This window comes from Pleurodeles waltl, chromosome 4_2, assembly GCF_031143425.1.
Source record: "Pleurodeles waltl isolate 20211129_DDA chromosome 4_2, aPleWal1.hap1.20221129, whole genome shotgun sequence".
NCBI lineage: Eukaryota > Metazoa > Chordata > Amphibia > Caudata > Salamandridae > Pleurodeles > Pleurodeles waltl.
In genome coordinates, this window is record NC_090443.1 from 739895303 (window position 1) to 739922605 (window position 27303).

At 44.2% G+C, this 27303-nt stretch overlaps 1 protein-coding gene across 7 annotated transcripts in view; it reads left to right on the plus strand.

The window, feature by feature from the left end:
* MTF2 (metal response element binding transcription factor 2) overlaps window positions 1-27303 on the plus strand; it is a 411648-nt gene that overhangs the window by 347661 nt on the left and 36684 nt on the right. For all 7 annotated transcript variants that reach the window (XM_069232368.1, XM_069232366.1, XM_069232367.1 and 4 more), the window contains one exon: window positions 807-977. In XM_069232368.1, the coding sequence (XP_069088469.1) occupies window positions 807-977 (171 nt within the window). The remainder of the gene's footprint in view (window positions 1-806; window positions 978-27303) is intronic.

Below are 27303 nucleotides of genomic sequence, written 5' to 3' on the forward strand. Positions count from 1 at the left end.
AACTCCCTCCCCACCATCCTCAGGACCACCCAGGACCACTCCGCATTCCGGAGACCACTCAAGACCTGGCTTTTCGAGCAGCAGTAACCCCTTCCCCCTAGCGCCTTGAGACCCGCACGGGTGTATAGCGCGCTTTATAAATGTTTATGATTTGATTTGATTTGATTTGATTGTGGCACCAGAGATTGTTAAATGGACAGTTACTGCAGCACCATATGATTCACCCTACCGGCGTGCGGATAGCTTACCGGCAACAAAAAAATCTCCTGATCCATTTTGACACCTGGCAATACTCTAAAGATGAGAAACCTGCTGTGAAAGAGTCCATCAGAAACTTTTCAGTTGTTTTGCCAATCTGCACTAATTTACATGTTGAATATTTCAATTTTCTGTGCATTCTTCCTGAAGTACATTTTGGTGCATATTGGTCACGGTGGAGACAAATTTATTTAGGGTGGAAAATGGGATTGCCTATGGGACTGCTTTAACTACAGCAGCATGATGCTCTTTATTTAGATATAACCGAGTATTCCATTGTTTCATAAGTCTTCATTACATTCTAAAATAATTATGATTAGGAATATGTGTTTTAAAGTGCTTAGCTTCACAATATGTTTCTAAATATTTTTGTGGAGGGCTTTCCCTCATATTGCCCAAAACATTTTTAAAGTGTTGATTAACTGTTTACTTTTGTTGGGGAGCAGGATGTAGTTTGGGTGAAATGATACAAAAACATATTTCATTAGATGATTTGTGATCCTCCTATTGCGTTTTACAAGTTCAATTATATACCTGCTATTTCCCAGGTTCATGTCTGGAAAAGAAATAAAGAAAAAAAAGCATTTGTTTGGCTTGCGAATTCGTGTTCCACCTGTGCCACCAAGTACTACCTTGAAAGCTGATGAAGAACCTGAAGGAACATCTCATGAGTTCAAAATCAAAGGCAGAAAAGCAACAAAACCTTTACAGGATAAGCGGTAAAAGAATGGATTAGTATTTTAAATTTGAGTCTATTTTGTATCATATATATTGTTAGAAATTGAGTCTTTGGTTGGCAGTCAGGTTACCTCCCACCCAAGCAAGAACCCTCACTCTAGTCAGGGTAAGTCACACACAATCCAAATTATCCTGTGCCCACCCTCTGGTAGCTTGGCACTGAGCAGTCAGGTTTAACTTAGAAGGCAATGTGTAAAGTTTTTGGCAATACATTATGCAATAACACAGTGGGGACGCTACAAATAGACACCACACAGGTTTAGAAAAATATATAATATTTATCTGATAAAAAGCGGGTCAAAACGATCAAGATTTGATAAGCATATGTCGAAATATCACTGTTAAAAATGATAGTCTTTTGTTCTTAAAAAGCAATCAGTGTCTCTTGCAAGCACAAAGTTCCTGGTTTGCGCCTAAATTATCCGCACAGGACCGCAAAGGAGGAGATGCGTGGAAAACAGGGAGGTGTGCGTCTGTTTCTCCGGGTGCACACAGACGATGTTTTCTACGTAGCAAGGGCTTTGCATAGGTTTCTGGCGCGCAGGCTTGGATCCTCTTCGGGTTCCGGGGTATTTGGACGCCCCAGGGAAGATGTGGAGAAATCCTGGGAGTGCAGGACGAAATCACAGGAGCTGCGTCGATCCGGGGGGCGTTGCTGGGAAATTTGTCGCCCAGTAGGCGCTGCGTCGATTCCCCTCGCAGGAAGTCGGGCTGCATCATCCCGGCTATGTGATGTGTTGATCCGGTGGCCCGTGCGTCGAAGTTCTGGTCGCAACACTGGTGCTGTGTTGATCTACACTCGGGGAGTCAGGCTGCTTCGTTCCGGTTTGGTAATGCGGTGATTTTATCACCACAGGGTAGGCTGTGTGTTGATTCCAGCAGGCTGTGCGTCAATTTTCGCCGCACAAGGAGTTCTTTGCAGAGATGAAGTCTTTTTGGCCCTGAGACTTCAGGAAACAGGAGGCAAGCTTAATCCAAGCCCTTGGAGAGCACTTCTCAGCAGAACCAGAGGGCAGCAAGGCAGCAGTCCTTTATAGCAAAACAGTCAGGTGAGTCCTTTGGGCAGCCAGGCAGCTTCTCTTAGCAGGTTGCAGGTTCTGGTTCAGGGTTTCTTTCCCAGGCGGTATCTTGTCAAGAAGTGTCTGTCTATTTGCTAGGGTCATGGACTCCGTTTATATACCCAAATGTGCCTTTGAAGTGGGGAAGACTTCAAAAAGTGGCTTAGAAGTGCACAATGTCTCCTTTCAGTTCCATCCTGTCTGCCAGGGTCCCTGTAGGGGGTTTGGCAGTCCATTGTGTGAGGGCAGGCCACTGTCCTTTGACATGTAAGTGCCTGGCCCTCCACCCTCCCAGCACAGGAATACCCATTCAGTATGCAGATGTGCGCAGGTGTGACTGAGCATCCTGTTTGGGGTTGTCTGAGTGAAATGCACAAGGGAGCTGTAAAATTAACCCAGCCAGATGTGCATTGTAAGGCACGGAAGGATTTAAGTGTGGAGAAATGCTCACTTTCTAAAAGTGGCATTTCTAAAACAGTAATATTACATCCAACGTCACCAGTCAGCAGGATTTTGTATTACCATTCTGGCCATACTAAATATTACCTTGTTACTCCTTTCAGGTTAGAATCTACCACTCATACAGTATATGAGGGTAGCGCTAATGCTAGCCTATGAAAGGAGCAGGCATCACAGCAGTGTAAGATGAATTTTAGGAGTCTTTACACTACCAGGACATATAAACTACACAGGTACATGTACTACCTTTTACCTACTCAGCACCCTGCCCTATGGGGTACCTAGGGCCTACCTTAGGGGTAGCTTATATGTAGAAAAATGGGAGTTTAAGGCTTGGCAAGTACTTTTGAATGCCAAGTCGAAGTGGCAGTGAAACTGCACACACAGGCCTTGCAATGGCAAGCCTGAGGCATGGTTAAGGGGCTACTTATGTGGGTGGCACAATCAATGCTGCAGGCCCACTAGTAGCATTTAATCTACAGGCCCTAGGCACATGTAGTGCACTTTACTGGGGACTTGCAAGTAAATTAAATGAGGCAATTGGGTATGAGCCAATATCAACATGTTTTAAGGGAGAGAGCATATGCACTTTAGCACTGGTTAGCAGTGGGAAAGTGCCCGAGTCCTAAAACCAGCAAAACCAGTGTCAAAAAGTGGAGGGAGGCAGGCACAAAAGTAAGGGTGACCACCCTAAGGCTGTCCGGTCTAAGATATGTATATTCGATGGCATGTGTAGCTGCAGATACACATGCTGTGCATTAGTCCACCATCTAGTGTTGGGCTTGGAGTGTTACAAGTTGTTTTTCTTTGAAGAAGTCTTTTCGAGTCACAGGATCGAGTGACTCCTCCTCTTCGGTTCCATTGCGCATGGGCAACGACTCCATTGTTAGATTGTTTTCTTTCCGCCGTCTGGTTCGGACGTGTTTCCTCTCGCTCCGAGATTTTGATTTGGAAAACTTTGTAAAACTCTTCATCAGTATTGTATTGATCGGGTTTATCTTCTTCCATCGACACAGCAGTACTGTCGGGAAAACAACTTTGTACGCCCTTTGGGGCGCGTGCGCCCAACTCGGGCCTATTGGGGCCGACCGCGTGGAAAGCCTCATGGATCGGATTCCATTCTGATTCTGTCCTCTGTGCCATGCGAAGTACCGTACACAGACCAGCATCTGGTTTGCATCCTCCGCCTTTCCCTAGACCATCGGGAAGAAGACTACGAGGCCTGTCGATCCAATCGAAAAAGACTCTTAGAGACCGAATAGCAAGAAGGCTCAAAATGGCATAGAAGAGTGGCGAACATCTCAACGTAGAAGAAGAAGAATTGATGCAGACAGTCTCAGTTCGAGATTCAGAGCAGAAATCCAATGAAGACAGGCCAGTCACAGCAGGACAACATGTGAGTACGTCTGCCCCCGCACCCTCACAAAATAAAAAACAAAAGGCCTTGGGTACGCCACTGCCGGAAGGCCATGGCTCGGCCCGAAAAAAGACTGTCGGTGACTGACCTCCCAGTTCGAAACCGAAAAAGGCCACTCCTCCAAAAACCTCAGAGACAACAAAAAGCTCTGTATCCAATCCCAGTAGACATCAATTTTCAGATTTGAAAATAAGAAAGCCAGTTTCAGAGCCGAAACCTTCGTCCTCATCTTTTTCGATCCCGAAAAAGCATGCTTCGGAGCTGAAATGGCCAACATATACAGAGGACCATGGACTTTCAAAAAGACTTAAAGAAAGCAACAAAACCTCTGAAGAAGAGTTAGAGGTAGAGCCAATTCTAGACATTATGGATGAAGGGCAATCCAGGATCCACATCCATAAAACAGGAAGAATTCTTACAGCACCTCCTTTAAAAACAGAGGAAGCTAGCTTTTCAGGAGGAATTGAACACTATGCAGCCTCCAGCTAAAGTGCCAAAGCAGAAGGAGAAACCACCACCTCCTCAGTCTTCTCCTCCTCACTCTCCCCACCTACCTACCTTTCCTCCTACCAGCCCTACACCAACGCATTCACCCACTCATTCATATGATTCACAACAGGACAATGTTGATCCATGGGAGCTTTATGACCCTGATCCCATTCCAAGTAATGATCCAGACAGCTATCCCTCAAAACCATCACCACCTGAGAATAGTACTGCCCATAACCAGGTGATAGCTAGGGCTGCAGCATATCATGGTGTTACCATGCATACAGAGCCACTAGAAGAGGATTTGCAATTCAACACTCTATCCTCAACTCATTCTAGGTACCAATGTCCCCCAATGCTCCCAGACATGGTAAAACATGCAGATCAGATCTTTAATGAACCAGTAAAGGCATGCATCATAACACGTAGAATAGAGAAGAAGTATAAACCTGCACCCTCTGACCCTAATTATATCACCCATCAGGTACCTTCAGACTCTGTAGCAGTTAGCGCTGCCAGGAAGAGGGCAAATAGTCAGTCATCAGGAGATGCACCCTCTCCTGATAAAGAAAGCAGGAAATCTGATGCTGCAGGGAAAAAGAGTTGTGTCCCAGACAGGAAATCTGTGGAGGATAGCCAACTCGCAAGCACTATTAGCTCGCTATGACAGAACCCATTGGGACATTAGCACAGCCCTCAGAGGCATCAACCTCTCAAACAAAGCCAACCTACCAACCACAAAAGCAACGTGGTAGTTTTAGAGGCACATATAGAGGCCAATACCCCAAAAATAGAGGAAAATTCCAGGCCTCTAAGCAGCCCCCACAGCACCCAAAACAGTGACTTCCCTCATTCCCTTGCACTCCACACCTCTCCTGTGGGGGCTAGACTACAACAGTTCCACACAAATTGGCAAAATATTACCACAGACAACTGGGTGCTATCAATTATCTGCAATGGCTATTGCCTAGATTTGATAAACACTCCTCCAAATATTCCACCAAGGTTACACAAACTATCCACAGAACACAATTCTGTTACAAAAAGCGGTCTAATCTCTACTAATCAAACAAGCAACAGAATTGGTTCCACAGTCTCAGATAGGAACAGGAGTTTATTCACTATACTTTCTAATTCCCCAAAACAGCTGGCACCCTCAGGCCCCTCAATCTTTACATCCTGTCAGAACATCTTCACATGGTAACTTTACAGGATGTCATCACACTACTACAAAAAAAAGATTTCATGACAGCCTTAGACCTCAAAGATGCATATTTCCACATACCCATCCATGCTGCACACAGAAAATACCTCAGGTTTGTCATTCAGGGAAAACACTACCAATTCAAAGTGTTACCCTTTGGAATAACAACAGCGCCAAAGGTATTCACAAAGTGCTTGGCAGTAGTGGCAGCCTACCTAAGAAGACAACAGATACATGTCTTTCCATATCTAGACGATTGGCTAATAAAATCAAACAGTCATACACAATGCCTAAATCATACGCATTATGTAGTACAAATCATACACACGCTAGGCTTCTCAATAAACTACCAAAAATCACACCTTCAAACAGCACAAATGCAACAGTATTTGGGTGCAATACTAAATACTCAGCAAGTTCTAGCATATCCAAATACACAAAGGATACAAGCTTTCCAAAACATAATCACACAAATACAAACAAATCAACAATACACTGTCAGATTTGTCCTGAATATTTTAGGAATTATGGCATCATGTATTGCAATTGTTCCACACGCAAGACTAAACATGCGGCCCTTACAACAGTGCCTTGCACAACAATGGTCACAGGCACACAGTCAACTCCAAGATCTAGTGTTGATAGACCGCCAAACATACATGTCCCTTCAGTGGTGGAATTCCACAAATCTAAAAAAAGGGCACCATTTCGAGACCCTGTGCCTCAGACCATGATTACAACAGATGCATCAATGATTGGTTGGGGAGCTCACCTAAAAAATCACAACATTTAAGGGCAGTGGGATGTCAAACACAAACAGCTACACGTAAACCACTTGGAGTTATTAGCTGTTTTTCTAGCACTAAAAGCTTTTTAACCTCTTCTTACACAGAAGAATGTTCTTATCAAAACAGACAATATGACAACCACGTATTATCTCAACAAACACAGAGGGACACATTCATCCCAACTGTCCCTTCTAGCCCAGGACATTTGGAAATGGGCAGCCCACAACAAATTCATCTATTAGCACAATACATTCCAGGGATAGACATTCAGTTGGCAGAAATCCTCAGCAGAAATCACCAACAAACTCACAAATGAGAGATTCATCCTCAAGTACTTCAAAAATACTTTCAGAAGTAGGGAACACCAAACATAGACCTGTTCGCAACAAACAAAAGCAGAAAATGCCAAAACTTCGCATCCAGACACCCACATCCCCTATGCAAGGGCAATGCTCTGTGGATCAATTGGTTAGGGTTATTTGCATATGCTTTTCCCCCTCTCCCACTCCTTCCGTTTCTAGTCAACAAGTTGCATCAAACTTCACTCAACATGATACTCATAGCACCAACATGGACACGTCAACCGTGGTACACAACATTATTAGATCTGTCGGTATTACCACACTCCAAACTTCCATCCAGACCAGATTTGTTGACACCAAACAGAGGTCAAATCAGGCATCCAAATCCCAACACACTCAATCTAGCAATTTGGCTCCAGAGGTCATAGAGTTTGGATATTTACAACTCCCATCAGAATGTATGGAAGTTATTAAGCAAGCAAGAAACCCCACGACTAGACAGTGCTATGCAAGCAAATGGAAAAGATTTGTATATTACTGTCAATCCAAAAATATAGACCCTCTTACAGCATGAATACAAGATATTAGATGTTATTTACTTCATTCACAAAAATTTAATTTAGCATTCAATAAAAATTCATCTTACTGCAATTTCGGCATATTTACAAAATATACAACATAGCTCTTTATTTAGAGTTTCTGTCATTAAAGCCTTCATGGAAGGTTTAAAACGTATCATTCCACCCAGAACACCACCAAATTCAATTTCTAACATGAAAGGTTGCCTTCCTAATAGCAGTTACTTCTTTAAGAAGAGTAAGCGAAACCCAAGCCTTTACTCTTGAATAACCTTTCTTCCAACTGCACAAACATAAGGTTGTACTAAGAACAAATCCAAAATTTCTACCAAAAGTTGTATCACCATTTCATATAAATCAAACAGTGGAGCTGCCAGTCTTCTTCCCAAAGCCAGATTCTGTGGCAGAAAGAGCTCTACATACATTAGACAACAAAAAAGCTGTAGTGTACTATATAGACAGAACTAAACCGTTTAGAAAGACTAAACAAATATTTGTAGCTTTCCAAAAACCACATGCAGGCAATCCTATATCAAAACAAGGTGTAGCACGATGGATCATAAGGTGCATCCAAACATGCTATATTAAAGCAAAGAGACAGCTTTTAGTTACTCCCAAAGCACCTTTTATTCTTGTAGAATGTGCAACAATCACTTTTGTAGGGCGTAAACCAATGGCTGAAATATGTTAAGCAGCTACATGGTCAACACCACATACATTCACTAAACACTACTGTGTATACATATTATCACGACAACAAGCCACAGTAGGTCAAGCTGTTCTAGGAACATTATTTCAAACAACTTCAACTCCTACAGGCTGACCACCGCTAATTTATGGGAGGACAAACTGCTTTGTAGTCTATGCACAGCATGTGTATCTGCAGCTAACCATGCCCTCAAACGCAAAATGTCACTTACCCAGTGTACATCTGTTCGTGGCATGTTCTGATGCAGATTCACATGTAGCCTCCCTCCTCCCCGGAAGCCTGCCAATCTAACAATGGAGTCGATGCCTATGCGCAATGGAACCGAAGAGGAGGAGTCACTCGATCCCGTGACTCTAAAAGACTTCTTCGAAGAAAAACAACTTGTAACACTCTGAGCCCAACACTGGATGGTGGACTAATGCACAGCATGTGAATCTGCAGCAGAACATGCCACAAACAGATATACACTGGGAAGTGATATTTTCCATATAGATAGGTATAGATATATATATATATTCGATGACGTGTGGCAGTAGATATACAGGCTGTGCCATCTAGTGTTGGGCTTGGAGTGTTAAAAGTTATTTTATGGGCAAGCAATATGTAATAACCTTCTTCGAAGAAGGTTTTCTAGTCACGAGATCGAGAGACTTCCTCTCAGTGATAGTGCACATGGGCATTGAGTCCTTTGTTAGATTTTCTTTCCACCGTTGGGTTCGGACGTGTTTCCTCTCACTCCGGTAGATCTTGGTTCGGTACTTCTGAACTTATTCTACGTTTTCTATAATATCGTCGGTATTGTTTCGATCATGTTTCCATCTATACTCCATCCGATTTAGACTGTCGGGGTCGAATTTCTCACCCTTTCAACGGCATTGCCCTTTTAAGCCCTATTTCAACGTAGGTCTAACGGAACGAACTGTGTTTCAATTCTGTCCTCGGTGTCACGCTAAATTTCCGTACACCGATCAACCTTCTGTGTGTAATCTTTGTCTGTCTCCAGATCATCGGGAAGATAATTGTGATGCCTGCAGGTCATTTTGATCTAAAAAGACTCTTCGGGACCGTAGAGCTCATCATCTCGAAAGGAAGTCCGGATGACCAACCGTCGGGTTCGGCACAGAGATTGAAGACAAAAGTGCATTTGGCATCGACCAAACAGACCCTTACACCAGTCTTGGTTGGAATCGAGCTGAAAGCACATCTTTGAAGACGAAAATTCAACACCACCTTCGCAGCCGATGCTTTTGGTTTTAACAAAACACAAACTTTCAAAGTCGAAAGATATGGGTAGTAAGCAAACTACTTCTACCCATGAAACCATGGACATACCACCTATTGTAGAGGTGATGGATGCTAAACAGCGAAAAATACACATTCAAAAGGACACAGGAAGAATAATTGCCTCCTCTTCAATGTCCTGTAAAAGTCACTTCAAAGGATGTACCTCCATCTAAAAAAGTCTTCAACGATAAACACTCAGAAGAGGCTATAAAACATAAACAGCCTTCACCACCGCATTCTCCTGTTACTCCTTCCACACCACCACCATAACCCACATATGAAGCACAATTATCACCACACACATTCTCATTATCACCACATAGGGATGATCTTCGTGATGACCAGCAGGATAGAGATCCATGGAATACAAACAACTCTGATCCCATTCTACCAAATAATCCACACTTATATCCTGCTTGACCCGTGCCACCATAAGACACTACTGCATACAATCAAGTAGTGGCTAGAGCTGCGGTCTATCATAATGTGCAAATGCATCTTTTTTGACACAATGGCGTATACACATAAATACACATAAACAATACGAATGTCTTCCAACGCTTCGAGGAATGCTCAGACATGCTTCTGATATTTTCCAGGAGCCTGTTAAAGCTAGAATTATCACTCTTAGAGTGGATAAAAAATATAAACCAGCACCCTCAGACCCAATATTTATAAGAACCTAATTACCTCCTGATTGAATAGTAGTTGGTGCAGCAAGAAAAAGGGCTAACAGTCAGTCCACAGGAAATGCCTTTCCCCCAGACAAAGAGAATGGAAAAATAGATGCAACTGGGAGAAGAGTAGCTTCACAAGTTGCTAGATATGATAGGGCACACTGGGATGAAATGGAAGAGCTATTACAATACCTCCATCCAGAACACCAAAAGGGGGGACAACAAATTGTAAATGAAGGGCAAGCAATATCTAATAACGATATTAGATCTACTATGGATGCAGCTGACACAGCAGCTAGATCAATAAATACCAGCGTGCTTATTAGAAGACATGCTTGGTTAAGATATTCATGTTTCAAACCTGAAATACAACATGCAGTGCTAAACATGCCTTTTGGCAAACATCTATTTGGCCCTGAGGTTGACACAACCATAGACCAACTTAAAAAAGATTTGGAAACAGCTAAAGAAATGGGTGCCTTGTATACCACACCCAACAAAGGTACTTTTTGTAGACCACAATTTAGAGGGGGTTTCAAACCATCAGCTATGGAAACAGCAACCTCCCAAAAAAAGAAACAATCCTCACAATTCTGCACTAGAGGATCATTTAGAGGCTCCTATAGAGGACCCAACAATAGAGGAAGAGGTAAACCGTCCACTTCCAGAGGTTCCTCTCAATCAAACAGTGACTTTCTCACCATCCCCACAGAGCACACATCTCCTGTGGGAGGAAGTTTGGTAAATTTCTATACACAATAGCACATCAGCACAGATCAGTGGGTTCCATCAATTATCCAACATGGTTATTGTCTAGAACTCATTTCCACTCCACCAAACATTCCACCTCGTTCACACAAACTAACTTGCGAGCATCTCACTCTTTTAAAACAAGAAATACAATCACTACTGCTCAAAGGAGCCATAGCGATAGTACCTATATCCCAACAGGGGTCAGGAGTATATTGGCTATACTTCCTTATACCAAAAAAGGATGGTACACTCAGGCCAACCCTAGATCTCAGATCCCTCAATCTATACATACATACAGGACACTTTCATATGGTCACTCTACAAGACGTCATATCCCTACTACAAAAACAGGATTACATGACAGCATTAGACCTCAAGGATGCTTATTTCTCTTCCAAGGGATCCTCATCAATAGTCATAAACACTGAATATTCCCACCCTCGTGTGGGGACCCCAGAGCATATACAAACACACATGTATATGTATGAAATATCTAAGAAAAATAACATTTTAGTAGAGAATTTCAATTCAAATATAATATATACATCTGTAAACAGCAATGCAGTCTATATTGAGAAACAGGCAAAAAATGCTTTATTTTTTTGAGATTTCTTTTTTTAACATAAATCAAAAACCTTAAAGTTAAAAAAAAAAAAAAAAAAAAAAAAACTTTCTGTAGTCAAAGTCGAAGACATAGAAAGTGTAAGCAATCCATTCTGAAAGAGAAAAACTTCATTGAAAATAATGGAGCATTCATTATTCGTGAAATGTCCTTCCTGTAGGAAGAAGAAGGCCAAGTCAGACCCACACTCTGTGTGCATAGTCTGCTTGCCTCAGAGTCACTCTCCTGACACCTGCAGACATTGCAAAAATCTGTCCAAAAGGACTCTCAAGGACAGAGAAAGGATTCGTCTTCATGGTCTGCATGAAAGAGTGAAAGTTTCCAAGGAATCTACACAACGGCGAGCCAGATCGACGTCGGCAGGTAGGAAGGTCCCTGTCTGCCCACTGTCGACGTCGTCCCTTCCGTTGACGCATCACTGGGTCACAAAGAGCACACCGCCGTCGACGGCAACTCAAGCAATGTCGAAAGAAAAGATTTCAAAGCTTTTACCTACTTATCGGGGTAATTCTGCATCGATGGTTGTGCACCGATCGACGTTGAGGAAGTACATCAGCACTCACACCATCGAAGACTAGTCATCAGCCGACGACGTTGAGGCATCAGCTGTTGAAGCCGACCTCAAGAACTAGGTCGAGGTCCCCCCATCGTATGACTTCGAGGCACTCGTCTGCACACTGCTCAACGTCAAAGCATTCAATGTTGAGGCACATTCCTACTGTGGTTCACCGCTAGTCATCGAAGCATGCGGCGTCAACGTCGAGACCTGAGAAGACTGGAGGGTCTCGCTTGATGGCAGAAACCCAGGGATCCCTGTCGACGGCAACACAACAGCAATCAACATCGAGACAACCTTCTCCTGTACCATCTGTCTGTCTTGCACCGGGTTTCTCAGCATGTCAACCCTCACCAAAGGTCACCTACAAATCCTGAAACTGGCTTTCTTCACCAAGACCCAGTAGTCACGGTTCAGAGTGACTCTTCAGGGGGATCTAGAGCTTCATCAGCACATATATCGCATATAAACCTGTCTACAAGGTGGTTAGAAAGCCTGAATAAAACACCGGCTTCTCCAGATTCTCAGTACTCAAGACTCTATTCACCGTCAGCTTCTTTGCCTCGTAAGCCCTCGCCAACAGCTCTATCTGAACGTGTAAGACCTGCTGCTGGCCTTCACTCCTAGACATCAACACAGTCAGTCAAGGGCATCCACAAGAAGTAGGTCACGATCCAGGAGAAGGTAAAGATCTAGATCCTCTAGATCAAGGAAAAGATGGCGAAGATCTCCTTCATGGTCTACGGCATCTGAGTCCTCCATAAGAGACTATTCACCTACTTTGACTAACTCCCCTCCATCAAGAGTTTCACCAATTGATGATACTACTACCTTCAATGAGGTTTTGGTCAGAGGGGCCCAAAAACTGAACATAGAAATTCCAGAGCCGACTATGTCATCGTCAGTGATCTTTGAAACCATACATCAACGTGCCTCCTCCAGGCAATTACTGCCTCTGGTTCCAGGTCTTTTACAACCGGCTATGGACACATTTCTTACTCCAGCTAGGCTTCGTTTAGCTCCGGCTCGGATACTACAGAAATATATAGCACCAGACCAGGATCCTTTGTTCCTTAGAGTTCATCCTCCTCCGGACTCTGTAATTTTAGCTGCTGCCCGTAAGACTCATTCAGTGGCGTCGACAGCAACGGTCCCTCTGGACAAAGAGAGTAAATATTTAGTCTCTTTGTGCAGAAAAATGTGTGGCACTTCAGCAGCATGCATGAAGGTCTCCAGTGCCTCTGCGCTACTGGGGAGGTACGACCATTCCTTGTGGGACTCTTTGAACAGATTTGTTGACAAGTTGCCTAGGAAGGATAGGTAAGATTTTCCTACAAGAGGGGAGTTTGGTATCCAACCAGGTGATTAGTGCTGCTGCAGACGGAGCAGTTTTGGCTGCTCATGGCTATGCACATGGCATTTGTGCAAGGAGGTCCTCATGGCTGCATCTCACAAGGTTGAGGCAGGAGGCACAGCATTGCATCTTGAACCTTCCGTTTAATGGAACCTCATTATTTGGCTCTCAGACAGACATTGAGATGGCGAGGATGAAATCTGAGGTAGACACTATAAAAGCGGTGGGCCTGGATAGGCAAAGAGAATATAGAAGAAGGTACAGGCGTTATGACAAGCGCCCTTTTCAGGAGAGGGTTCAAACCCCTCACTGGTCTCAGAGACCTCAACAAAAACAAAGGCGGCCTTTCTTTCAACCGCGCAAAACTGCGAGGGACCGCGCTACAAGTAGACCGCATCAGTCTACTCCCAAGGCAGCGGGAAAACAATGTGGATTTGCTTCCCCTAACCCTGTCCACCACTCCATTGGGGGGGGAAGTATTACCAATTACGCTCATGAGTGGCACACCGTTACAAAAGACAAATGGGTGCTAAACATTGTAGAGAATGGTTACTCTCTTCGGTTAAAATCTCGTCCACTGTTTCTGCTGCCAACGAGGTCAGCTTTTGCTCATTACTCGGTACTGCAAAAAGAAGTTTGCGTCCTGTTGCAGAAAAGAGATAGAAAAGGTTCTATTTGCTCAACGAGGAAAAGGAGTGTATTCCTGATATTTTCTGGTGAATAAGAAAGGCCAAGAAGGGGTCTTCAGACCCATTCTAGATCTGAGACATCTGAACAAATACATCCGAAAAGAAAAATTCAGAATGCTGACCCTTCATCAGATTTTCCCTCAGCTACATCAAGGAGACTGGATGTGCTCCATAGATCTACAGGATGCGTACTTTCACATTCCAATCGTACCCAAACATCGGAAATTCCTTCTGTTCGTAGTGGCATCACTACACTGCCAGTTCAAAGTGCTGCCCTTTGGCCTAAAATCAGCCCTCGGACATTCTCCAAGTGTGTGGCAACGATAGCGGTGCACTTGAGAAAACAGAATATCTTTATTTATCCATACCTACACGACTGGCTGCTAAACGCTACCACCACAGAGCAACCTGTAGACCATCTCACCCTGGTTCTGAATATTTTCCACTCTCTGGGTTTGCAGGTCAATTTCCAGAAGTCCACTCTCATTCCAACTCAGACCCTCCATTATCTGGGGGCAATACTAGACAACAAACTAGAATGAGTGTATCCTTCGGAGGAACGACTATCATCAACAGCAAAGAAATGTCTCCCTCTTCTCCGCACTGTCAGACCTACGGTCCGTCAGGTAGCATCTCTGTTGGGCTCCATGGCCTCCTGCATTTTCATCGTCCCGAACGCCAGGCTACATATGAGGCCTCTTCAAGAGGCTCTAGAGCATGGATACTCAAAGTACGGCCAGGGGGACGCATGTGGCCCACTTGACCTTTACGTACGGCCCCATGGACAACAGGAGTACAGGGTTGCTCTTCACTCAATCATAAATAAAGAGGCGATTGTTTATTTCAAGGTTAACTGGTGTTAAGGAAAAAAAAAAAGTAACCAGGGAGTCCTGAGCTTCACTTTAAACGCAAGTTCATTTATAAAGACATCCTGCAGCAAAAGTGTACAAATATAACAGTCACTTCAAAATTTTAAAAGTGTATGAAATTAACATGCAGTCCATTTCACATAAGTATAATTTATTGTATCAGTGCAATGAGAAGTATTAATTTAAATGTGATAGTTTTCAAACAAGAATTTAGAAACATTAATTTTCACATCTACCCTGACAAATGTGCAAATAGTGAATTAAACAAGCAAGTCAGATGTTATGTGCATTTTTTGAGTGGCCTGGGTTCCTATTATAGATGAACAAAATTATAGTTTATTAAGTCAAACACGGAAGCAGATTTGTACGGTGCAGACCCTAAACCTAAAATTAAGCACTTGCCTAGGATCACACAATTTGGAAAAGTGGGGAAGCTAAGATTAATCCCAGGTTTTCTAGTTTCACATTGCTCAATTCAGCCACTAGGTGTTTACCCTTCTCTTCGCCTACCAATACTTAACCGCCAGTTCTCCCAACCCCCTCCCCCAGCCGCCATTCCGCTGGCATTCATGCGGCCCTCGGGCACATCACAGACCAAACTTTTTGGCCCCTGGGAAAATGTTTGCATGTACCCATGCTCTAGAGGATCAGTAGAATCAACACACAGCCCAAACGTTGAGGACAGAATAGCTCTTTCAACAGGGGCTGTGGTATCATTACAATTGTGGATGCGCAGGCATCACCTGTTGGTGGGAGCTTCTTTTCACCAGTCCACTCCTTCCGACACCCTGGTAACGAATGCATCACTACAGGGCTGTGGAGCTCACCTGGGCCCCCTCCAAGCTCAGGGTTTATGGTCCAGCAAGGAACAGAGTTACCACATCAACCTACTGTAACTGAGAGCGGTTCACCTTGCTCTCAAATCGTTTGCCCCATCGATCAAAGGAAAATCACTTCTGGTCCAGACGGACAATACAACTTCGATGTATTATCTAAACAAGCAAGTCCCTGTCTCGGGAATCCCAAAACATCTGGCACTGGCTGATAGCGAGGGGAATGTCCCTCCCATCGGTACACCTCCCAGGACAGCAAAACTCAGAAGCAGATTTCCAAAGCCGTAGACTCCCACGATTTGGTTCTTCACGACAAAGTCGTAGCAGACATCTTCCAGCGGTGGGGTCAGCCTCAATTAGATCTATTTGCAGACGATGTCAACAAAAAATGCCCAGACTTCGCGTCCAGGTTCTACTGTCCGGGGACGCAAGGGAATGCCCTGTTGATAGACTGGTCAGGGATATTTCTCTATGCTTTTCCACTGATTCCCCCGATACCGGCTGTAATCAACAAGTTTTACAGATCCAAAGCCAGGATGATACTTATAGCCTCACAATGGCCTCGACAATACTGGTACACAGATCTCCTCCAGTTGTCAGAGTAACCGCACAGGAGGCTGCCGTGCAGACCGGATCTTCTCTACAGATTGGGGGGGGGGGAATTCTACATCCCATCCTTCCCTCGCCGAGCTTGACAGCATGGCTCCTGAATTCCTGCAATATGGACATCAAGGGCTCTCGCAGGAATGTATGAACATTTTAAAGGAGTCTATAAGGCCGTCTTCGCAACGCTCCTGCACGTTCAAGTGGAAGAGGTTCTACATGTGGTGCCGGCAGCATAATCACAATCCTATTTTGGCCAAGTAGGAGGTTATCTTGCCTTACCTGTTACATCTGGCGAGGTCAGGACTCCAGGTCTCCTCTATTAAGGTACATTTATCTGCCATTACAGCTTATCATAAATCGCCCTCTCAGAAATCCTTCTTTGCTATGCCAGTAGCTAAGGATTTCTTAGACGGCTTGAAGAAAGTCTTTCCACCAATTTGGAAACCCTCACCCCCATGGGAATTGAATGTGGTCTTATCTAGACTCATGGCCTCCCCGTTCAAACCCATCCACAAAGCTTCTTTGCAACACCTTACGTGGAAGACAGCTTTTCTGGTAGCCATTACCTCGGCTAGAAGGGCTAGCGAAATTCAGGCTCTATGTTTGAGGGAACCCTTCATGGTTTTCCATGATAACAGAGTGGTTCTGAGAACACATCCATAGTTCTTGCATAAGGTGGTGTCGGACTTTCACATTAATCAGACGATATTGCTTCCAGCTTTTTTCCCTCATCCTGTTACTCCGGCGGAGAAAGCTTTGCACTCCCTGGACCTTAAGAGGGTGCTCAAATTTTACCCTGATAAGACTAGATCAATTAAACAATCTGATTGTCTGTTTGTTAACTATGGACAAATCAGAACAGGGGAAGCTGCTTCAAAACAAACTATTTCCAGATGGATAGTTTCATGTATTTTGACTACTTATCAATTGGCTAACAAACAATTATCAGCTAGGCCTAAGGCTCATTCAGTGATAGGGAAGGCAGCGACTGCAGCCCTTCTTAAGAATGTACCCATCTCCGAGATTTGCAAAGTGGCCACATGGAGATCTGTACATACTTTTACCAGGTACTACTGTATAGATTCAGATGCCAAAGCAGACACTCAAGTGGGTCAAGCTTCTCTAAGAAATGTATTTGCATAGCATATGGGTTTTTCCTGCACTTCTGTCATTCCGTCCGCAGGGATTGGGGATGGGCTTGCTAATCTATTCAGTGTTTATGACTGTTGATGAGGATCCCCTGGAAGAGAAGGATAAGTTACTTACCTGTAAATCCTAGTTCTCTTCCAGGGGTGAGACCAGGGCTGCAGTGTGAAGCGGGGTGGTGCCACGTACGGTGTCACTGGGTCACAGTGCAGGCAGCAGGGTTGTTGTTGCTGAAACTTTGTCATTGGTAGCCCAGGCAGGCAGTACGGGATGGTGCTTTGTGACCCTCACGAGCGTTGTCCACAGGCCACAGTGCAAGCAGGGATGCCTGATGACGACACTGGAGTCGATGGTGCTGGCTCGGTGAACTGGGGCTGCGGTGCAGGACAGGACGGTGCTTCTTGTACCTCATGGCCGGTGTCCATAAGCCCGCCGTGCAGGCAGCGGCGCCGGTGTCAGCAGGAGCGTTATCGGGAATGCCCAGGCTGCAGTGTAGTAGTCTGATGACTTCGTCGGTGAGACCAGGGTCACGGTGCAAAGCGGGGCAGTGTGGTTCTGTGCAGTGTCAGCAGGTCACGGTGCAGGCCAGCAGCATCGTTGACGGCGTTGCAGTGGTTTTTCTCCTTGAACAGCACAAAACACACAGTACACAGTGCTGTTGGAAGAGGAACCTGAAGTCTTTTATATCCCTAGACTTCCAACAGGAGGCAAGCTCTACTCCAAGCCGTTGGAGAACTTTCTTTCTAAAAGTGGCATTTTCAAACAGACCATTTAAAAACAAACTTCATTAAAAGATGTATTTTTAAATTGTGAGTTCAGAAACTCTAAACTCCATATTTCTATCTGCCCTTCAAAGTTATTTAAAGGCAGCCCCCATGTTAACCTATGAGGGAGATAGGCCTTGCAACAGTGAAAACCGAATTTGGCAGTATTTCACTGTTAGAACATATAAAACACACCAGTACATGTCCTACCTTTTGAATACACTGCACCCTGCCCATGGGTCTATGTTAGGTCCTACCTTAGGAGTGCCCTACATGTAGTAAAAGGGAAGGTTTAGTAAGTTGAATTGGCAGTTTAAAACTGTACACAGAGACACTGCAGTAGCAGGTCTGAGCCATGTTTACAGGGCTACTTATGTGGGTGGCACAATCATTGCTGCTGACCCACTAGAAGCATTTGATTTACAGGCCCTCGGCACCTCTGGTGCAATTTACTAGGGACTTACTAGTAAATCAAATATGCCAATCATGGATAAACCAATCAGCAGTACAATTTACCTAGGGAGCACTTGCACTTTAGCACTGATTAGCAGTGGTAAAGTGCGCAGAACGATAAACCAGCAAAAACAGACCTAAAAAAATAGAATGAAGAAAGCAAAAAGTGTGGGGATAACCCTGCAAAAAGGGCAATTTCCAACAATTAGATTTTAAGTTTCTTAACTAAACTGGTATCTTCACAAAGACAGGAGTCGGGTAAATGACAATGGTAATGGACATAATAATTGCAAAACAAATGGTCCAGATATGTGGCGATACTTGTAAATCACATGCTCAATGATTGAGCATAGGGATGAGCTTAACTGTTTTAATGTTGTTGATATATTTGTTAAAAGTTGAGCTTTGCTCGATGTATGAATAAGAAAATAACAATAAAAAGGTTCTTAAAAAAAAGTTTCTTAGCTGGTCTTTGAGCAGTAGTTAATAAAGTTAACTCAGTTTGCAGCCAAGGTGGTGAGGAAGGTCCATTGGTAGATTTGTCTTAGTGTTATGGCATGCCAAGGAAACATTTTGCTGCATTTAAACTGAGTTATGTGTATTGGGAGTGTTCTTGGAGGGAGGGATCATAATTACATTTTAAAGAATGGGTCCAAGATAGGCAAGAAGTTGTTTCGACTTCAAGGAGAACAAAGAAAGAAGTGAAGATATGGTGAGGGTAAATGGTTTGAGCAGTCTGTTATGGCAGTCCAGGTATACTTCTTATTGGATGTATGCTACATTTATGCGCACAAGTTATAAGAAGTGGGTTATAACTTTTGTCTTAGTGCTTCTGAGATTTATAGAGGGACAAACAGCATAGTACAGAGGTGCACAAGAATTGGGAGAGGTGAGAGAGAAAGGTAAGAAGGTTAGGCAGTGGTGTTGTGTCAAGGCAAGATCTTTAGCTGGAGTAAGAGTGTGATCCGAAGTTTGCCTTAGGCAGCACATAGCAGGGTAAGGTGGAGTAGTGCAGATGGTGTGGGACTGAGTGTGAGGTAGGTTGAATGAAGTTGGGGTTAAATTGTGAGATGTAGGCAGAGCGAGTCACAGATGGGGCAGCATTACTTTCCAGGATGTGTTAGTGAATCCTGGAGTGTTTCGGTTTTCTACATTTGTAGTGCTTATACTGTCACGTGGTCTCTGTTGTCACACAGGTACTGAGTGGGCTGTTGGATTCAGATTGAGAAGAGAGTTGCTTATTAATTGATGAAGGTTCAATAACTTTCTCAGTTGCGTTTCAAGTCTGCCTGTGTCTTGTTTTATAGGGTTAGCTGCAGTGTTTCACGCTAGTGCAGCAGAAGCTTATCAGAAATGTTGGATTGTTATGTACACATTATTAACCAGACACCAAACAGATCCAGTACCATAACAGTATAACAGGCAGACCCTACACTGCTTTTGTTTCCATCTATTAATAAGTAATAAGATTTTATTTTGCTGAACAATAGGACATAGGTTTTGTAGCAAACATATGTAGGTGTGTTAAGTTCAAGAGTTGATTAGGTGCGTGGCTATCTCTATCAGGATTGCTTTTAGGGCTGCACTTCCTCACTTAACCAGGTTCGGTAGACAGAAGTGTACATGCAAGGTTAGCTTGGGATGCAGAAAAGTGATGCACCTAAGATAATATGGTACATAAGTCCTTTTATCTTCAAATTTGAAGAGGTTTATTGTAGTAGACCTATTACCAAAGTGAAATAGATAAACTGAAGTAGACACATAGGTGCCATAGTGTTAGGGAGGCATAGCAAGGTGGGAAGTAAAAGGAAAGTCAGGGGGCGTATTTCAGACACTACAGTCGTAAGTCTGTGAAGCTTATTTAGATGCAGCAGTTAAGGCAGTAGGGTGTGACCTGAACACTATGGTTGCTAGTCTGTGAAACCTCCTCACATGTGGAGTAGGGGTAGCTCAGACGGGTACAACACATCTTGGTAGCCGGGAGATTTTTCCATTTGTCATATAATTGGCATTGTGGTGGGAGGACCTGGAGACTAAGACACTACAGTAGTAGTGAGGCTTACACATCAATGGAATGTGAGCAGTCAGGATGCATTGAGGTCTGGTATGGGACACTTATCTAGAGGTATTGGAAACAACTGTTTGACAAAGGGCTAATATGGACCTGATTTAGTAGACTGAGTTGCTGTTAAGTAAACCCAAACATGAGACGCCACGAGACGTCAATCTTAACCTTCTGAGCTTTACCTAGATAATTTATGAGACTGGTAGAGTAGTGATGAGGGCTGGTGGAGGGACAAACATCACTACAGTACCAGCATGCAGCAATGCAACTCTCCTGAACAGGGCTCAAGGGAGAGTGGGCCACAAGGTCCTACAAGTGGGAAGAAATTTGGGGCTACACAACAAGGCAGATCAAAGGAAAATAACATTACACTTTCTTTTCTTAGCAATGCATACTATGTTTAAAAATGCACTTTATTGTATTGGTGCAGGGGACACTGGACGGTGTAAACCTGGCATTGCTTAATATATGTGCTCCCAACATGGACAGCAGGGAATTGTATTTGCAACTGCAGACATTAGTATCACATAATTTGACAGAACGCCTCCTCTGGGTTGGAGACTTTAACTGTGCCCTGGATGCTGTGGACAGGATGCCCACCCGTTCACCTACTAAGCTGGGTATGGTGGATACACTAACCATGGTCATGCATGAGTTGGGGTGCAGTGATCTTTGGAGTTAGGCCTACCCAACCAAAAAAGAACTTTCCTGCTAGACTAGACCACGCCCTGGGTAACGCACCTACTCAAATGGATATCCATTCATTTACCTATATGGGTAGATACCTGTCTGACCATGCCCCTCTGTTTTTGGAATGGGGAGGTGACTCCAGGAATGAAGCAGGCCAACTGGTGCCTTGGAGCGGACGCCCTGCTAGATGCACTGTTTTGGCAAACGATTGTTGAGGAAATCACAGAGTATCTGGTGGGTAACTGGGGAACCACGGGGAGAAGGAGAACTGAATCGGAAGCAGTGATATAAGGTGAACGCCTTGGTAAGGTGTGTGGTCTTTGTCAGCAGCTACAGGGTGAGCTCATAAAACTGGAGACTAGGTTAGATGAGGCCCAGCAGGTAGGGGCACAACTGGGAGAAGATGGAAACACGAGAATAGCACTGCGAAGGCACATTGTGGATGCTTGGAGAGACTGGACATACTGACACGAAAAGACAGTAGGCAGTGTCTACACCAGGAGGGGGACACATCTGGCAAAATGCTGGCATGGCTGATCTTGCGGGAACTGGCCAGGGCACCCATTGTAGCCTTGCACTGACGATATGATACAATGACCTGATCACAACAGGAAATCAGTGACATGCTGGGGGGAACACTAGCAAGCACTGTATATGGGCGGATCAGCAGCTGATAACGAAGCAATGAATGCCTACCTGAACAGTGCTGACCTACTGGTCCTGGCAGCGAGAGGAACTAGAGACAGATATTACAGTTGAAGAGCTGGTGAGTGCACTGAGTAAAATGAACAGGGGTAAGGCACTGGGGTGGAGGGGTGGCTTCCAGCTGGAATTTTATCAGTCCTTTGTGGCGCAGCTTGGACAGCCGCTGTTGGCTGTCTTCCACAAGGCTAGGGAGAGTAGGTTTCTGCCTGGGACACTAAGAGAAGGGGTGATGCGCATGATCCTAAAACAAGGGGGAGATGCAATGTACCCAACAGCATATTGCCCTCTCACAATGCTCATTGCAGACACCAAGATTCTCTGCAAGGTGCTGGCAGAGTGTCTGATGTGGGTGATGGTGTCTGTAGTTCACGAAGACCAATGTGGGTTCATGCCGGGTGCAATACTGCTTTCAACTTCCTTATGACTCTTGGCACACGTAATGCACTCAATGACTGCTCACAAGGAGGACCTGGCACTGGCCTCAGTAGATATCACTAAAGCATTTGATACCCTGGACTGGACCTCTTATTAGTCCTCCGAAGAAATTGGGATTCGGCCCCAAGTTCACCAGGTGGGTCAAGCTCCTGTACACTGCCCCCATGGCTTTCGTGAGGAGCGGAGGTGCAAGGTCTGTGGATTGGGAAGTGAGGAGAGGCACGCAACAGGTTTGCCCCGTCTCTCCATTGCTGTTTACCCTGGCACTTGAGCCTCTGGCGGCGACACTGCACCAGGATATGTCTGAGTTTGGTATTTGAGTGAGGGAGGTTACCCATTTAATCTCACTGTATGCAGATGATGCCCTATTTTACCTCTGGAGACCAACATAGTCAGTTCTGCTCTTAATGACACGACTGGAGACATTTGGGGTAGTTCCCAGACTACTCTTCAACAGACAGAAGTTCCTGCTGTTTCCTTTGGGGTCACTTAGTGGAAAGAGAACTGGGAAACTACCATCACTGGGACTGAGATGGTAGACGGTGGTCTTTCGATATCTGGAAGCCATGGTTGGGTACTCACTGGAGTGTCAGTGTGATATGGAACTGACCCACTGGTACCTAGATTGACAAACTCTGTAAGATTTTGAAATACACCACCCCTGTCAGTGGTGGGAGCATCGCAGTGGCAAAAATGGTGTTCTTGCCACGGTGCTCATATATCATGCAAAATACCCTATAAACGCTCCCCTGCAGGTTGTTTAAAATCCTTGATCAGTTATTGGTTTCACTAGTATGGGTGGGGAAAAGAAGCCCAGTGGCACTGTCCCTGCTCAGACGAGATATGATAGAGGGAGGCATGGGTCTCCCAGATCTGGAAATGTACTATTATGCGCACATTGGTTTGCTGAAGGCGATAACTGGAAACACAGACTATCACAGGGCACATATGATATGCATTCATTATTGGCGCTACGTATGGGAGGCTCCAGAAGGGCTCCTGATATACCTTATGTAGTACGGCAGGTGGCAGAGATGTGGGAGACAACAGTCACTAGAGTCTTTAAGAGACCGCCCTTTGACAAGGACTTCAACATCTGTGCACTCAGGCCTTTCTGCTGCATCAGTACCAACATGACCGTTGTGCACTGATGGGAGGAGGGATGCGAGACACCATGGAATCTCCACCCTGACGAGGCATTCTTCACCTTTGAGGAGGCTCTGGAAGCTTTTGCAGTAGGGGATTGGCAATTTTTTTACAATATGCCAAATTGGTGTATTGGCAAGACTGAAATGCTACACCTGTTGCTGATGATGAGGGCGGCACGCCATATGACGACATTGTTGTATGAAACACTTAAAGCAGACAGACCCGGAAATGTATCAAATGCACGCACAACGTGGGGTTAGGACCTGTTGTCGCCGCTGACAGACAGGGATAGAATCCAATATGTGCCCTGGTTAAGGAGGTCTCCTGCAACGCATGGTTTAAAATGGGGCAGTTTAATTATGTACATTGTACATGCCTGACAATAGTCAGGCGTAGCCGGATGTACAGGGATAGAGGAGCAGATTGCCCCAATTGTGGAGCAAGGGAGTGCATCTTTTCTTCATATGGCATGGGAGTTCCCAGGTGTTCATGTATACTGGTTACAGGTGGTGACGCCAACTGCAAGTGACAACAAAGCTCCGGCCGGGGGAGTCACCCAAAGGTTGCTTGCTGGGACCCACCAGTAGTCCCAAGAGAGGCAAAATGGTGTGGAAGTTCTTGCATCTGGCTCTGGCCAAGCAGTGAGTGTCTATGGGATGGCTGTAGACCTGGCATTCATCGCTGGTGCTGTGGACAACAGATGTGGAGGGAGTGGTGGCAGAGGAAGTTCACATGAAACTACATTGACAAGATGATGCATTGCGGGATGATCCTGGGCAGGGCTTCTAGAGATGTTTCAGCAGGAACAAGATTGGAATGGGGACATAGCGACACAGACTGATGTGAAAGCAAATCCACTGGGGCAGAGGATAGCGCGTAACAATGCTAATAGGGGCACAACCACCCACACTGAAGAATCCATTGATTGATTACAAGGTGGCGTAGAAGTGGGGATGGGACTGATAAGGAAAAGGACGGGAGGGGGGAGCGATACCCAGGTCGGAGGACTGATGACACATTGCAAGCATAGACATATACTGGTCCTAGTCCTACCAGGTGCTAGTGGGACGACACTGCATCTCCTACACCTCATAGGTGGGGCTACTATACATAATAGATGTATGTATTTTATTGGAGTTCCTGTACCTGTTACTGCTGTGGGAGAGCATGTAACATACCTCATGTTCATTGATGAGTCACAGACACTGTATGGGTTGTACCTTGACGTTGTTTAATTGTGATCTCATGACAGTGGGATAATTGTACCAAAACCAATAAAAAGACTTACAAAAAAATTCACTTTATTTACTACAAGCAGCTAGTCCAGGCACATAATTAGTAAGGCTTGAGTGCATTTTCAGACACTCTAAAACTTTGTTGCAGCTGAGATATAGAAAAAACATTACTCAGCTGAGGTTCTCCCTGTGGTGTTTTCACACAAGTTAGTGTTTCAGTTAATTTCATCAGGGTTAATCACTGGCTTTCCTAAGCTTTCCCCGCAGCAGCTCACACTGTTGATATTTGACACTGAGTGCATCCTAAACCCCTACATGGCTTTAAGAGCAGCTACCAGTGCTTTTGTCCGCAAAGCTACATTTTAGAAACATTTGTCATGAAAATATGGGAGAGGAGATCCTTCTTGAAACTGTCTATCACTGTAAGGTGGATTTGTAGAGTGCTGCTTGTCACCTGTGAGGATATTCAGGTGCGGACTGTGCTACACTGTTGTAATTCTTTTTTAAATTATATTTTCTAAGACCAACTGCCTACCAATACCAGACGTAAAAGTTACCTTCTTCCATAACCACATAAAAAAATCAGTGAACGGTCCCCAGATTTGTGATGGGGGAATTGTCATATCAGTTTGGTTTGGAATAAATTCAGCACCAGGAGTGTTCACTAACTGTCTAATAGTGGCAGCTTTGTACACGAGGCAACTAATGACACCCTTCTCTAGGCAATTGACAGGTCAATTTGGACTCATTCATCATTCCAGCAATGCCAACACAAACCAGATGATGGAAACATTGTCTTTGATTAGGGTCCTTATTGAATATGAAGAAATCGTCCAATCCATCTCAACAACAACATTCCTTGAGGTGGAATTAGAACAGAAGAAAGCCTTTCCACACAGAAAGAATTATGCATTGAAGGAGCATTATTGCCTCTTCTAAATGTCAGTGTCTTAGGTTATCCACAAGACCACACAAAAATGTTTCATGAACAGTGGTCATTGGTACAAATTAATAGTTGCTGCAAGCACATTTCAGAAAGACTAAAATAGTGGACAATAGAGAACATGACAGAAGGCAGAGACCTCAAACTATAAAACCCCACAGTGAACATCACCGCAAAGGCATCAGGCAGGGGGTGGAACACACACGACCACTGTGAAAATTGGAAAACACTGAGCAACAGAGGAGGTAGTCAAATAAATGAATACACTGGAACAGATAACTCTGTTTCTAGCACTGAAGACACAGAATTAGTAGACACAAGAGTACAACCACAAGAGTACAACCACAAAGTCCTGGTTAAACTAACATGGGGATAATATGTGCTTTCAAAATTAACACAAGATATCTGGAGGTGGCCCATTCAGACATACACTAATCACAGAAATTCACTTACCAGGGGAACGGAACAGAGGGACTACACAGACTGATAAGAAGGAATATCACACAAGTGGGAGTTAGATCAAGGGATTGATACAAGATTTAGACCTAGACCTCTCTCCGACATACAGAGATGCAAAGTGTCAAGACTTCACATCCATCAATGCCAGTAGTAATTAACTACCATAAGAAGCCTAATAAGACAGTATCCTAGTGAATTTTCAGCAGCAGTAACACAAATCCCTATGTTAACAAAGCGGCCAACAATGCAGAGGAGGAAGGTTTATGCTTCTGTTTCTATCAAAGAGAGATGTTAGTTTAGGAGACAAGAAAGCGGATCTTGTATGTTTTATACAGCTAAATGGACAGGATTTGTGCACTGCTGCTCAAGAAAATATTTGCAAGGAGCCTTAACCGGGGGCCCTACGACCATCAAATACCTTATGTACTTGGTGGATTTTAACTCTTACTCTTCTTTACTGGTAAGTCTATCCGCTATAGCAACGTACACAAGCACAGCTTTGGGGGAATAGCATGTTTTTAACACCAGTCATTAAACTAAATCTGAAAGTGGCAAAAAAAATGTGCCCACCAAGATCTGATCCTACACCAGTGTGGAATCTAAACCTAGTGTTGCCACTACTTATGATTCAGCCTTTTGAGCCAATACATAAAGTGAATCTAAAATACGTAAGACTACATGTTTTCCTGCAATCTCATCACTATGTAAGTTGAGTGAGTTATAGGCTTCAATGGTACAGGAGATTAACCTAGAAATACACAGAAACAGTGAGTATTGGTTCCAAACCACAGTTAATTCCAAAGGTTGTGTTAAATTGTTGTCAATCATTCTATTCACGGACCCTCTTTTTTTCTGTGTGTTGAAGATGTAAGCAGAAAGGGTTGTGATCATACTGTATGTAAGAAGGGAAATGATGTACTTCATACCAGAGACAAAATCATTAGGAAAGACGAAAAAAATGTATGTGGTAGACAGAGCCTTAAGTCAGAAGCTAAAGGCATAATAGCAAGAAGAAA